Source organism: Serinus canaria, chromosome 1, assembly GCF_022539315.1.
Source record: "Serinus canaria isolate serCan28SL12 chromosome 1, serCan2020, whole genome shotgun sequence".
NCBI classification, from domain to species: Eukaryota; Metazoa; Chordata; class Aves; order Passeriformes; family Fringillidae; genus Serinus; species Serinus canaria.
Window position 1 is genome coordinate 35,936,513 of NC_066313.1, and position 13,375 is coordinate 35,949,887.

Genomic DNA, 13,375 nt, shown 5'->3' on the forward strand with positions numbered 1-13,375 from the left:
GGAATGTCAGGAGGAGCATAGGGAGAGGGCGGGTTTGCCTGTGCTGTATGATCAAGCTGGCAGCATGTCCTGTGTAGTATAAGAATGAAAAATCCAGGTGTCACTGTGGCCCAAGCATGGCTTAGAATCACAGAGTATCCTGAGTTGGAAGGGACCCACAGGGATCACTGAAGTCCAGCTGCTGGTCCTGCACAGGACCACCAAGAATCACACCGTGTCCTGAGAGCATTGTCCAAATGCTTAAACTCTGGCAGGTTTGGTGCTGTGACCATTTCTACCTCCTTAGATTTTCTTCTCAAGGGTGTGCTGGGGGAAGAGGAGTGCATAGCTTCAAGCAATTTTTTTTCACTCATATTTCTAAAGCCGTCATGCAGGAAGCTTTGTGGGAAAAAGAATGGCCTGAGAGTTATCACACACAGTTATAAACCAGTTACTGCTCATAATAGTTTGTTTTTATAATATGTTCCCACGGGGTTTAGGGCAGTCTTTGGAAAAGAACTATTGCAGTTCTGCTGTGTACTTGCCCAAAAGCTGTTCCTTTCTATGAAGGTGTGTTGGGGCTTTTTTGCTGTTGTTATTGTTATTATTAAGCCATTTTTTGCTTGTACTGACGCGTGCAATCAATAATGGTCTTTCATTACTCTGTATTGCAGCAGATCATGCATTGCTCTGTGGATCCCTGACAGTGTTTTACCTTGTTGCAGGAGCACTCTGCCCAGGCTCCACCGATCCCTGCCTGGAGAAGCCGTGTCCAGGGGACATGCAGTGTGTGGGCTACGAGGCCAACCGGAGACCCTTCATCTGCCAGTGCCCACCGGGAAAGCTTGGCGAGTGTTCAGGTGCATGTCACAGCCATAAAGGGGGATATACTTGGGCAATAAAGTGCTGCCATTCCCATTTTGTAGGCAGTGAAGTTAACAGAAAATGTACTGCTTAAGCCATCTCAGCACGGGCGCTTGGGGTGTGTGTTTATATAAAGCCCTATAAATACTTGTCTTTAAAGCCAAGGGGCTGTATGTAGACTGTGATCCACTTTCTGTTTGGAAATTCCCACTGGTTTGCTCGAATACCAGCTCAGTAAAACAGGCTGCTGAGAAAACAGAATTTTTCCTAGAGAATGTTATGCCAGATGTTTTCCTGCCCATGGGCAAAGCTCTATAATTAACTCTTCTGCTTACTATTTAGATCACCAAAATTCCAACCTTTATTAATGAAAACACTACACTATCCCAAAAAGAAAGTTTGAGGACATCTGCTAGTTCTCTGCATCTGTGTTGTTCCCTGGGATATGAAGAGCCAGGTGGACAGGCAGTGAAGCAGAGCTTTTTGTTGACTTCAGTGAATGCCAGGCTGCAGGACAGAGGATTTGTGCTGTTTCCCTGATGAAAGCACAGCAGATACTGAACTGTGCTCCTGGGCAGTGGTTGCAGGGGACTCATTGCAAGGGTTTACCTGACATCTGCCCACAGGTAACTTGACACCCATAGCTCAGTAGCCTGATGTGCAGGTGTGGTCATCTATGCTTCCCTCTGCTATCAGTTAGGCAAGACTGGTGCCTCCAGGACTGTATAAGCTGAAAAATGCTGATCACTTGGAGAAAACCCTTTTTTTAATTTTTAAATATGGAGAAATAGAACTTTCCTCTATCGCCTGAAAAATAGCTTAAAAAAAGGAAATGCAGAAATATTTTGTAGTAGATGCCAGCTTTGTTTTCTCTCATCAAAAATGAGTTGTATTTATTTCTTCCTAGTCATTCTCATTAACTTTATAGATTCTTTAATTACTTAACAGTTGATGAATTGTTTTATGTATCACTAAAAGCACATGTGTCTTTTCAAAATGGTTGTTTCAGGCCACACTTCCCTTAGCTTTGCTGGAAATAGCTACATTAAATACCGTGTTTCTGAAAATAGCAAGAAAGAGGAATTCAAGTTGGCTCTCCGGCTGCGAACCCTGCAAAGCAATGGGATTATAATGTACACCAGAGCCAATCCCTGTATCATTCTGAAGGTAATTAAAATAACTTATCTTTTCTGCAGTTGTTTTTCTCGATCCTGTATTTTCTCTTGGCTCTTGATTTGGGGAATGCTGTTCTCATTTCAGCTGTAGATTGAGAAGATGAAGTCTGATTCTAACAGGGAAAAACAATTTCAACAACAGCAGCAACAGCAACGATCAGAAAAGCAGCTTGTTAGTGGTACTTTACTTGGAAAATTCCCCACTGGGTGCTGTTCATTATAAGCACATTATGTGTGTCTGTGTGCAGGAGCCAGTCTGCACGAGATGTAAGATTTGGCCATTTATATGACTATGTAGTCAAAACTAAGCCTGCTGAAATTGCTGTTCTTCCCTTCTGTCCTGTCTGTGGTTAGGGGATATGCCCTCACTGTTAGTGAGCTAATTCCAGGAACCAACTGCTTAGAACGTGCCTCCTACTGAATATGAAGATCTCTGCACTCTGTGGATTAAGATTTTTTTTTTTAGAGAGAGTCATGGGGTCAATGGAGATTGATACCAAATCAATATTTAATTGATAAGCTTCCCATGCATTTTTTTTTTGTTTTGTTTTGGTTTGGTTTTTTTCTGTGGAATGGCAAATAAATTCAGGATGGAGAGGGAGTACTAGGCTCATCCAAGAGCCTGCACATATAGTATTTCTGCTGTAGCCTCTAAGGTACCAAATGAAAAATTGACATTTGTATTTCAGCCACATTCTATAATTCAGCAGTGGAAGAAATGGCACGGAGCCTTTTGTGTCTGTATTTGCAATCTTTAGGGTACTTTTGGCTGAATGCTTAGGTAATGTGAAAATGGCTGGATGAGTTATTAATGGGCAGCAAATAATTTTGTAGCTGTTAGACTGAAGTATTTCATGAGCAAAAGTACTGTCTGTCAAGCACCAGGAACTGTCAGCGTTCAGATTTGCATGAAACAACCTCTGTTCTGAGACACATAGAAATACAGTTTGAACTTTCAAGCATGTGTTTTTGTTTTAAAAAAAAACAAGCAAAACTGCAGGTTGGAAGACCTTCTTTGAAGTCTTCATCATGCTTGCTCTTAGCATCTGTCAATAGGTAATGTTTGGAATTTGGTAATTTCAAAAAATACCTGGGAAAAAAGAAATGGCTGTGGTGGTAGCTGCCACTTGAAAACAATAGGAGATGATGCAGAGATGGCCTGAATTGGAGTTAGAATGGTGATAGGAGAATTTGTTTTGCTAGAGTTTTGTGTATAAAGCTCTCATCATTAAGGAGCACAGCATATCCGGGTCATAGACAACGGAGTGAAAATATCCAGTTGAAGCTGGGAAATTTTTGCCACCAAAATAGAAAAGTTGATGCCACTACTATTGTTAATTAAAAAAAAAAAAAAAACACACAGAAACCCCACATCAGAAAAAAAAAACCAAACAAACCCTAAACAAAGAATAATCCAAACCAGTAAGAGAGCTGCCCTTTACAATCACCAGAATTAAGTATTTAGTTGTAAAGTAGGAATCATGTTTTCAGTCTCTACATAATCACCTAATTATTTTTCTTTGCAAAATGCTGAGTTGAAAATAGTACTTCAAGGAGCAGCAATAAGAGCTGTGGTTATTGTGCTCCAATCTCAGTCAGCAACCTCCATGTCAAGCTGGTTTGATCCCTAAGTCTAAGGAACAAAGAAAGTAGAAAGCTTCATATGCAGCTGCTGCCTCACATATCTGATGAGTGAGGTCCGTGGTCATGTAGCCTCTGCTTTGTCCTGTGCATTGATCAGGGGAGGACATAGGGAATTCCCTTCTCAAAGCCTCATGCTCAGCTTTTCAGTAGGGCAGGATTCACTGTTGCAGTGAATCCTTTTCCCAGGTCTGGCACTGTGCCTCTGCATGCATGGGGTTTAAAGGAAACAAAATCATTACATTCAGCGTAGTTTATTTTAAGAAATGGTGTCACTTAAGAGATCGGGAATTGTCAGAGTTTAGTTTGTGAAGGTCTTTTTACCAAGGAATAGCAGGCTAAGTTCTCAAAAAACATGCTCTGTGGCAGACAAATGGCACCAAGGGATTCAGTCCTGTCAGATCTCTTCAGGGATGGCAGCTGGCTCTTGGACTGCACTTTGGAGACCCCTGACTCGGGTGTTTTCGAAGAAGTTATGCTTAGACTTTCTAAACACACATTTTTTTTCATTTGTAAACCAGAGGTAAGGCTTCCTTTAACCAGGTACATATGTTGGGAAGTAGGGAGGCACTCAGAAATGAGGCCATTAAGCAGATTAATTAGAGGTCTATAAATGTGAAGTTGTTATCATTTGAGCATTACTTTCAGTTAAATTAAACATGAGGAGAAGCTTTCCAAAAAGAGGATAAAGGCTGAAATCCTGTGTTCTTTTGAGCACTCTGGCATCACTCCAGCGAAGCACTTAATCACTTGCCTAACTTCCTGTATTTGAAACCAATTGAAACTATTCACATACCTTAATTTTAAGCATCTACTCAAGTATCTGCTGGATTACCACCACAGGGCCCAGCACCATCACTGAGCTTCAAACAAAGGCAGAGGTGGAAGAAATTTAGACCCACAAGGTATGAGCCCATGGGAAGAGAGGCAGAAACACCTGTGCTGTTGGGGCACAGAGTGGCATTGATTGTTTTGAACAAAGTCTCTGTCATTGCAGGCTGTTTAAAAATTAATGCTGCAATATGCTTTTTGGTGTTTAAATGGCCAGCTTAATTTTGGAAGCTCATACATTTGTGATAACTCCAGGGATGGAAGTACTTCATAATCTTAAGACAGTGTCCTTCCTGGATGAGTAATCAATTCCATAGAGCAAACTGCTTGTTTGCTACTTTGCTGAAAGCCTACCAGCTACACTCTATTGATATAATAAAATAAGGGTGTCATTTATTCAGCTGTTTCAAATAAAGCAACTCATCCATCGATTTTGAGAGGCTGGTTTTGGTTGGGTTTTTTTTGTTTGTTTGTTTTTTTGTTTTTGTTGTTGTTGCATGCTCTTGCTTTTAAGACAATTGGAGCAAAATGAGATGCAGATCAATGTTGACCTTTTTTTCCTTTGGAAAGATTGCTTGTCCCAAAACCAGTACCACCCTTTTCTTTTTACCTATGTAGCAGCTAATTCAGAAAAGTAAGATTTAACCATCTAAAGCATTACAAGGCCATTGCAGAAGAGAGTTCTATTTTTTCCCCCAAGGAATATAATGGAGATTCTTCTTGTTTTTAAATTTTAAGAATTAAAAATAGGTCATGAATAACTTTCCTACCATGCCACAAATATAGCAGCTAAAGTAAAGTAAAGGGCAAGCATATGTTCTTCGGTCCAGGCAGTTAATGTGAAACTTTGGGTGGCTTAGTTAAGTGTGTATTACACATTTTAATGCATTACTGCTTCATGGCTTATGCTGGATAGGACTGAAGTTTGGATATGATCCCAGTTGTGGCTGGAGTTGAAACGAGTAATGTTTTAATTAAATACACCGATTTACACAAACGAACCTGAAATGTAATTCGGCTAACGAGATATTTCCCCAGATAGATTAGGAGGCAGCATGCTGTATCCATGGTGTTTGACTGCAGATGGACTGTGTGAGCTGGAGGTGGTCTCAGAAGAACCATTTGATCATTTTATTACCTACGTTGATACACAAATATGGATGTTAGCCAAACATCTTAGCCAGACTAATATTCCAATATAATTTACAGTATGTGTTTGGCTTCATTCTGCCCATTGAATGAAATTATTGAAATGTAACAGATTGCATCGGCTTTTGGAGTCTTCACTGTTCTTTTAACTTCTTCCAGGTGAGATCTTGTGGCATATATGCTTAAGTGTACACTAACCTCCCTGTGATAATTGTTATAACAGAGATGTAGCTAAACCCTGAGCCTAGAAAGCTCTGGGAAGTGGAAGCTTTGTGGGAATTTTCTGCCCAGCTAGATGAAGCAGTATCTCTCTGCTTTCATGGTGCAGAGGGGTCTCTGCTGGTGCCATGGGCTGCACTGGTGAGAGGTTGCAAAGTTTGCATGTCTCTGCTGTGAGATGGAGTAACTCAGGCTTTCTGCAGTGTTGCACTACATAGATGGATGAAAAAAGCAACACCACACATTCAGTGGTGGACTGACAGTCTGACCATACCAGCTCTCAAGCAGACCAACCATGCCACTGGATAACTGGATAACAGTTATTGTCTGGATAACTACTGAGCCTGGACAAGAGCCTGGGTATTCATTGGATGCCCATATTTTTTCCTTGAAGGTCCCTCAGGGAGCTTGAAGTTCAGCTTTTCTTGGTACCGAGGTCCAGGCTATAATCAAAGAGCCCCCTCTGAGGACTGAGCAGTGACCCTGAGATCTCAGTGGCTACAAGGAATCACAGGAACACCAGGGAATAGTTGCTGAGTGATACTTGAATTCTCTGTGCTTAGGAGTGGGGACAGCAATTTTACCTGTTAGGTGGAAAAACCTTCTCCTCCCTGCCTGGCCAGTCCAGCTGCTGAGTACTCAAGAGTGGAGCCCTTTGCAGCATCTGCTCCTTGCCAGTTCTTCCTGTTCTCCCTACTCCTCCTCAAAGTCCATCAGGGAACAAATACTTCCTCCCAGCCCCTCTACAGCAAGGCCCATGGCCATCTGATTAATGACAGTGCTTTTATGGTCCCATTGCTAGGGGCATCTGGGCATGTCACAGAGTCTTTAATGCATGTATCTGTGAAGCAGTGGTGTGAGGTAGGGAAATGACGTTACCCCTCTTTTACTGATGGAGACCTGAAACTAATGGCTTGCCTGAGATCTCAGAGGAAGAATGTTGCAGAGTGTGGATTCCCACGCAGATCTGTCATGTCTTAGGCTAGTACTGTAAGCATCAGACCATCCTTTCCATCTTTCCTTCTAGTTAGAGGTTACTCGTGTTTCTTCAATAACAGGAAGGAAACCTAACCCTTCAGACAATATATATTTACTGTGCATGTCCGATCATCTGCTGGTAAGGAGAAATAAAAGTGGATGAGAAAGATGTATAAAACATATTTTAATGGCAAATCTTTTAGATCATAGTTTTCTGCATACAAATGGGGTAATATTTATCCCAGGTGCTCAAATGTGGCGTTGTATTTATAAAGATAATTGGAAAAACATGTTCTGTGAGTAAGAGTAATAGACATGCAGGCAGTAGGTCCTTCAGGGCATAAGTAGTCATAGGGGAGGTATATGTATATTATACACAATCAGTGTAAGAGTTTCCATAGGAAAAAAGCCTTTTAAGTAAGCAGCAAGTTATCTGCTTATCCAGTGATGGCTGTTTTTCAAAGTGTAATATGTTGGTAGGCATTTTTCTGTTTGATTTGTATTCCTGGTGAGACAGACCACACTTTCTGAGCAGCACCTTCAATGTTTATGGACTGTTTTGTTGCACCGTGAGGAAAGAAACTATTGCTCCATCTCTGGAGGGAAGAAATTCTCTATTTATCAGGGCATCTTGTTTACCAAGATTCTTCCTGGGAATATGCTTTAACAGACCCAATTTCAATCTACAGAAACTGTTTACAGCTGAGTTATGAGTCCTTTAAGAAAATGCTTTTTAATGAAAAATGATCCAAACTCATTATTCTGTACGTCCATTAGCCTTATTTGATTGAGCTGTAGGAGTATCAAGCAACATCCATCCCTTAAGCATGTATTACAGTCATAGATCTGATTTCTTTTCAGTTTCATTACATCCTACAGAGCAGGGACTGCAAACCAGCCAGTTGTTCATAGCAGGGGCTAATTCTAGTTCTGTCCCTTGGCTCCTTCTACGTGTATTCATTCCTCTATACTCCTTCCCATCATGCAGAGTAAGTGGGCAGCTGGCATCTCTGAGGAGCTTGCCCCATGCTTGGCACCTCTGTGTCCGTGCTGCTGAGCAGTCACTGGGCAGAGGAGTGGTGTGGTTTATCCCCTGATTGCCCAGTGTGATTTGGCTCGAGGTCCAGTTCAGAGTCAGCCAGACAGGAAACCAAGGATTTGTAAAGGAGAAAGAAATCCAGAGATCTACAGATCTCAAGATTTTGCCTGTAGCTTTTCTCCTGGTAGTTTTGTCAACCTCCAAGGACATAAAATGCTGTTAATGGCAGACATCACAAGCTGCTCATGTAGATTAACGCTTTCCTGTTTACCTTCAAGCCACATCAGGGAACCTGTCTGAGAAGAGTTTGACCACACAGTCACATGCCAAGGGATGTCTTCATCTGACATGACTGGTCATGCTAGAAATGGCCAAAAATGGCCAAAGGCAGATGGACACACTGCAGCATCCTCACATCTGTATTTTCCATTCCAGTTCAGCAGGCCACCAAAGCTCTGTGGGGTTCTTGCAGTGACAGCTGTGGAAACTCTGCTCTTACTGGTGGGAGCAGTCAGTCTCTGTAACAGATGCACCAGTGAGAGGACCATGTGAGCTGCCTGGAAGGATGAAAAATGACACAGCACCTGAACTTTTCAGGGGGATAAATAATGGGACAGAACTGTCTTGAAATGGGGTTTGCAGAAAGAAATACTTCCTAGAGCATGGCATAAAGATAAAATACTTGGAAGAACTTTCAGAGAACTTGAATCCAATTAATGTGTCATAAGAAATTATTTCCAACCTTGTCAGCCATTTTAAACTTATATGCCATCTGTTCAAGAAACCTAAAATCTTGGGGTAAACTGCTAATCAGGAACGCAGCACTTCATATCCATTCCCTCACTCTGCACTTTGCCTGCCCCAGCAGGGTAGCACAGATTTTCTTTTTACAAGGACTTCGGATGGGTGAGGGACAGGAGGGAGAGTAAGAAATCCCCTACAAGCTCTCTAAATCCATGAGTCCAGCATAAATACTAGGAGAGAAAGAAAGCAAGACCCATCTTTATGTCATCTGTGAGGTATACACAGAGCAGGTTGTGTTGCATCTTTATGAAATAACTGACTATTGGTCAAATAATATCTTACTGTTGTATTTAGTGATAGCAAACTTATGATGTTTAAGGGAAAATCCACACCTCTTTGAGATGCTCCTTTAAGTTACAGAAGCACAGGATGTCTGTCTGCATGAGCAGAGTACCTAACATCACCAGCTGCAAGTGTGGCCATTGGCTTTGCCACAAGCCTCTCAAACACTAAGAGGTGATCCTGTGCCCTGACTGTCCTTTTGATCACATCAGCACTGGGAGCAGAATCACAGCTGAGAGAGACACAGCTGTTCGACAGCAGAGCCAAGAGCAGAACAAGGGTCCTCAAGTCTGTATCCTGTCCAGTAAAAAAACATATAATTATCCCAGTTTTCACCTGTGTTCTGCACCCATATGATTTTCTGTATTTTTAGTTTTCCTGCAGTAATTGGCTTCAGGCAAATTCGAAGTTAGCTGCTATTTTCCAGCTTACTTTTTTTTGCTCATGATACAGGCACAGCTATTTGCTGGTTTAGTGTCATGTAGGAGAGCAGCTTTAACAGTGTGCAGAGACTGTGTAGAAGTTCTCTGTGCTTCCAGATTCTCTGTGAGAGCGAATTACGAGACAGCTGAGCGCCTGAAGCGCTTTTATTTCTGTTTTCCTCCTGCAGATCGTCGATGGCAAACTCTGGTTCCAGTTGGATTGCGGAAGTGGCCCAGGAATCCTGGGAATTTCTGGAAGGGCCGTTAACGATGGAAGCTGGCATTCAGTCTTCCTGGAGCTGAACCGCAATTTCACCAGCCTGTCCCTGGACGACAGCTACGTGGAGCGCCGCAAAGCCCCCCTCTACTTCCAGACGCTCAGCACGGATAGCTCCGTCTACTTCGGCGCCCAGGTCCAAGTGGATAACGTCCGCAGCCTGACTGACAAGAGGACAACGCAGGTCCTGAGCGGCTTCCAGGGCTGCCTGGACTCAGTGGTCCTAAATAACAACGAGCTGCCCCTCCAGAACAAGCGCAGCAGCTTCGCAGAAGTGGTCGGCCTGACGGAATTGAAGCTCGGCTGCGTCCTGTATCCCGATGCCTGCGAGAGACACCCCTGCCAGAACGGCGGCACCTGTACTGCCGTGCCATCTGGTGGTAAATGCTTTCATTACTTTCTGGGCTTCCCCCTCCCCGTCTCCCTCTGTAATTTATTGCCAGAGATGGTTTTATGCAGCAACGTGCTTGAAAAATCTCATGAACTCTATAAAACTCTGATAGGTATTGCAAATTGGGTAAAAGCTGTTTGCTCTATAAATAACAGTGAAATGGTCCCCCTTCTTATTGCATTAGTGTTCCAGGAGGAAATTGATTTATTGGCTGTTAGTATAATCCTATTTCTATAGAAACCAATAGAATTACAATTACTGTAATGTTCAGCTGGATTTTTCAGAATCCATTTACAGCATCCTTACAGCATTGAGGGCTGTACACAAAGATGGTGATTTGAAATGTCCATCACAGATGTAACAGCAGTGTTGCCTTACTCTGTTTCCGAAGCTGTCACAAATAATTACTGAGCTGTCTGCAAACACCTTCGTCCTTTTGGAAGTGAGTAATTTCATTACATGTCTGCATGGAAAATAGCAAGTTGGGCCCATTATAAACCCCCCTGAACTGTATTTTACAGCTTTTTTGGAGGCCTGAGCGCTTTAAGGTCTAAGTAATACTATCCAAATTTTATAGGGCATTGATTTAGACTGTGCTTGTGTTGGAGTTTCCTATCCAGTGGTTATGTGGTGGTTTGTGTCATTTGATAGGAGTGACTTACTGCAGTGTACAAGTTACCAGAATAGTCAGCATGTTAGCAGGAGAAAAGCAAAAGGCACACGTGTAGAACATTGCCTCTCGGGCAGTTCTCTTCCTGCAGGGTAGGAGTTTCCCTTCCAAGTCCCCATCCTGTATTAGCATGCAGCCCTGCACACCTTTTCTGGCAGAATAAAACTTCCTCTGAAAAGGAGGTTGCTCAACAGAGAGGTTTTCTGCAAGTTCAGTGCTTTCCATCCACTTACTGTCAGTGAGTTTTGGTCATGGTTCTCTAGGGCAGTTCCTGCCTAAACTCTTGTTTTATGGAGCATTTAACCACTGTCCCAGGGCTTTCTGCTTTAATGTGTCCATGCAATTCCCTTGCACCCATAGTTATTATTTCTGGTTTTTATTAGTTTAAGCCTGACTCTCATATTTCCTTTCTGAGTCCCCTCCACCACACAGAGTTTTTAGGCCTAAACTTCAGATCAGTTCACAACTGACATGTGGTGAGATCTGAGCAAAACTGTGATAAGTTTCTCGGTTGATTAGCCCCACTCCTATGAAGTAAGTCCTGAAAATGTGGATTTGTCCATGCTGGACTGTCTCAGCTAGCATCTCCTCTGGGTCTTTGGCTTTGATTCAGCCACCTCTTGTCCCATGCTATCACAAATGATGCATCAGGGATCCTATCAGCTTTGCTGTTGATGGAAAGAAATGGGAGGTCAGTTAGAAGGAATGAAGCACAGCCCTGGCAATCCAGGATGTGTTGTTGGGCATGAGGAGAAAAGTTGCTGCTTGTGTGTTTCTCCTTAAGGGTCTTTATTTGCCAAGAGAAGGAGAGAAAAGGAGGGCTGCACAACAAGGGCAAAAAAAGATAATTCTGAGACAGAAGGATGCTGCAGCCACTGGAAGAATCACTAATCATGATTATTGAAATTCCAAGGAAATGTGGATGTGTATGTACGGGAACATCTGTATGATGGCTTTGATTCAGAGTCCCTACTTAAGGAATGAGGTTAGCCATTCGCCTCACATCCTAGGAAGCATGAGAACAGTTCCTTCTATTGATTTTATTTGAGTCAATTTACAGTATTGCTCAGTAATCTCATGATGAGTAAATTGAAACCTTTCTAACAGAACTCCTTACAGTAATCCTTTTTTTCCCAGCACCATGTGCAAGCCAATTCAAACTGAGGGGGGACGCAGGGTAAGGGAGAAATGAGCAGCCCTGAAGTTTGGACCCATCTTATTACTGCGATGGCAAATACCATTTTCACATCAACAAAATTCGCTGCTGGAAAGCAGTCACAGAACTGATTTAACTTGCCTGTGTTCCTGCCTCGGCGAGGGGCATGTGCCCTGCAGGGATGTTTTGGCTGCCTGCCGTCAAAAAATCTGTTTGCTGTTTTTACTGTCTCAGCAGTGTGTGTAAATAAAGGATTGTTATAAAGCCATAATTCCAGTGCAATGGGCCCTGACTGGATGTCGGTGGTTCTGCAGCCCAGCCCATAAGGAGAAGGCCATGAGCATTTTTGCTTTCACTAGGCAAAGTAATTCTGTTGTTAGTGTCTCCATATGCTGAAAGGCCACATAATTAAATTCTAAGAGCACAGGAGTCCATCAGCATTGCAAGTCCTAGTTGCAGAGACGCAAATTGCAATGTGCTTTTAAGAACTGTCAACCATTGCACTTGCTGACATAGGTGTTAGCAGCTGACTTCCATTTAAAAAAGAAATAAAAATCCTTCATTTTCTAAAGAATTTTCTTAAGAACAAAAATGGCAGCTTTTTTCTTTTTTAGTGAGTGGAAGAATGCAAAAATATACCATGAAAAGGTCCTTTTCCCAATCACAGGGCATTCAGTACCGTCAGGATCTCTTGACTAATATTTTCTATGACATTATCCTCCTTTTTCAGTTTTTGGAAAATAACGTTCCTCTTCCTAAACAGAGACTATTTGGCATAAGATTTTTTTTTAATAAATAAACCCTCTAGTTCAAATTTTACAAAGCAGATTTCATATACTGTTAGCATCCTTGTAGTTATGGACAACCTACTGTGCTTTACAAGAAAAGTAGGAGAGAGAAAAAGAAAGCTGAGATTTATAGCTACATTAAGAAGAAAACAGTCAAGCAAAGGTTACCCAGCATTATAATGTGAAAGAGTTGCTGGCTACATACCAGAAGTCAAAGAGGCCATGTCTAATTTACACATAATTTGCATAAATTGAGCATCTACAACACAAACCTCTATAACAGTGTTCCTATTATAGAAAATCTAAGATTCTCTATTCTGTCTCTGTTCCTGAGATCTTCCTTTCCATAGAAATGCCTACTGCCCTGTTCACTATCAGTAAAAGGCTGCCTCAATTGCCTTTTCCTTCATCCTGTGGCTGTGGGAATAGAGTGATGCCATGGCCCTGTTTGGGGAAGTGCTCTGAATGCACTAGGAGTGTGTCCATGCTGCCGCTATTAGGGTTTGGACGGACACATTCCCAGCAGCTTCACAGCCCCTGGTGTGGGGCAGGGCTATGCCTGGGCTGCACAGGGCTCAGGACTGAGCACAGAGGTGTTGCCCCAAAGCAGGACTGGCACAGGGCTAAGCTGACCCACAGTGGCTCTTTCTGCCTGATCTCTCTGCAAATGGAACAGAGCAGAATGGGGATCTCAGCCTGTATGAGAGAGG

The 13,375-nt window shown here is 42.5% G+C and overlaps 1 protein-coding gene across 1 annotated transcript in view; it reads left to right on the forward strand.

Moving 5' to 3' along the window:
- Positions 1–13,375, forward strand: part of FAT3 (FAT atypical cadherin 3) — a 98,511-nt gene that overhangs the window by 61,186 nt on the left and 23,950 nt on the right. Inside the window, exons 15-17 of the mRNA XM_050976428.1 lie at positions 705–839; positions 1,853–2,010; positions 9,572–10,040. Coding sequence (XP_050832385.1) covers positions 705–839; positions 1,853–2,010; positions 9,572–10,040 — 762 coding nt within the window. The remainder of the gene's footprint in view (positions 1–704; positions 840–1,852; positions 2,011–9,571; positions 10,041–13,375) is intronic.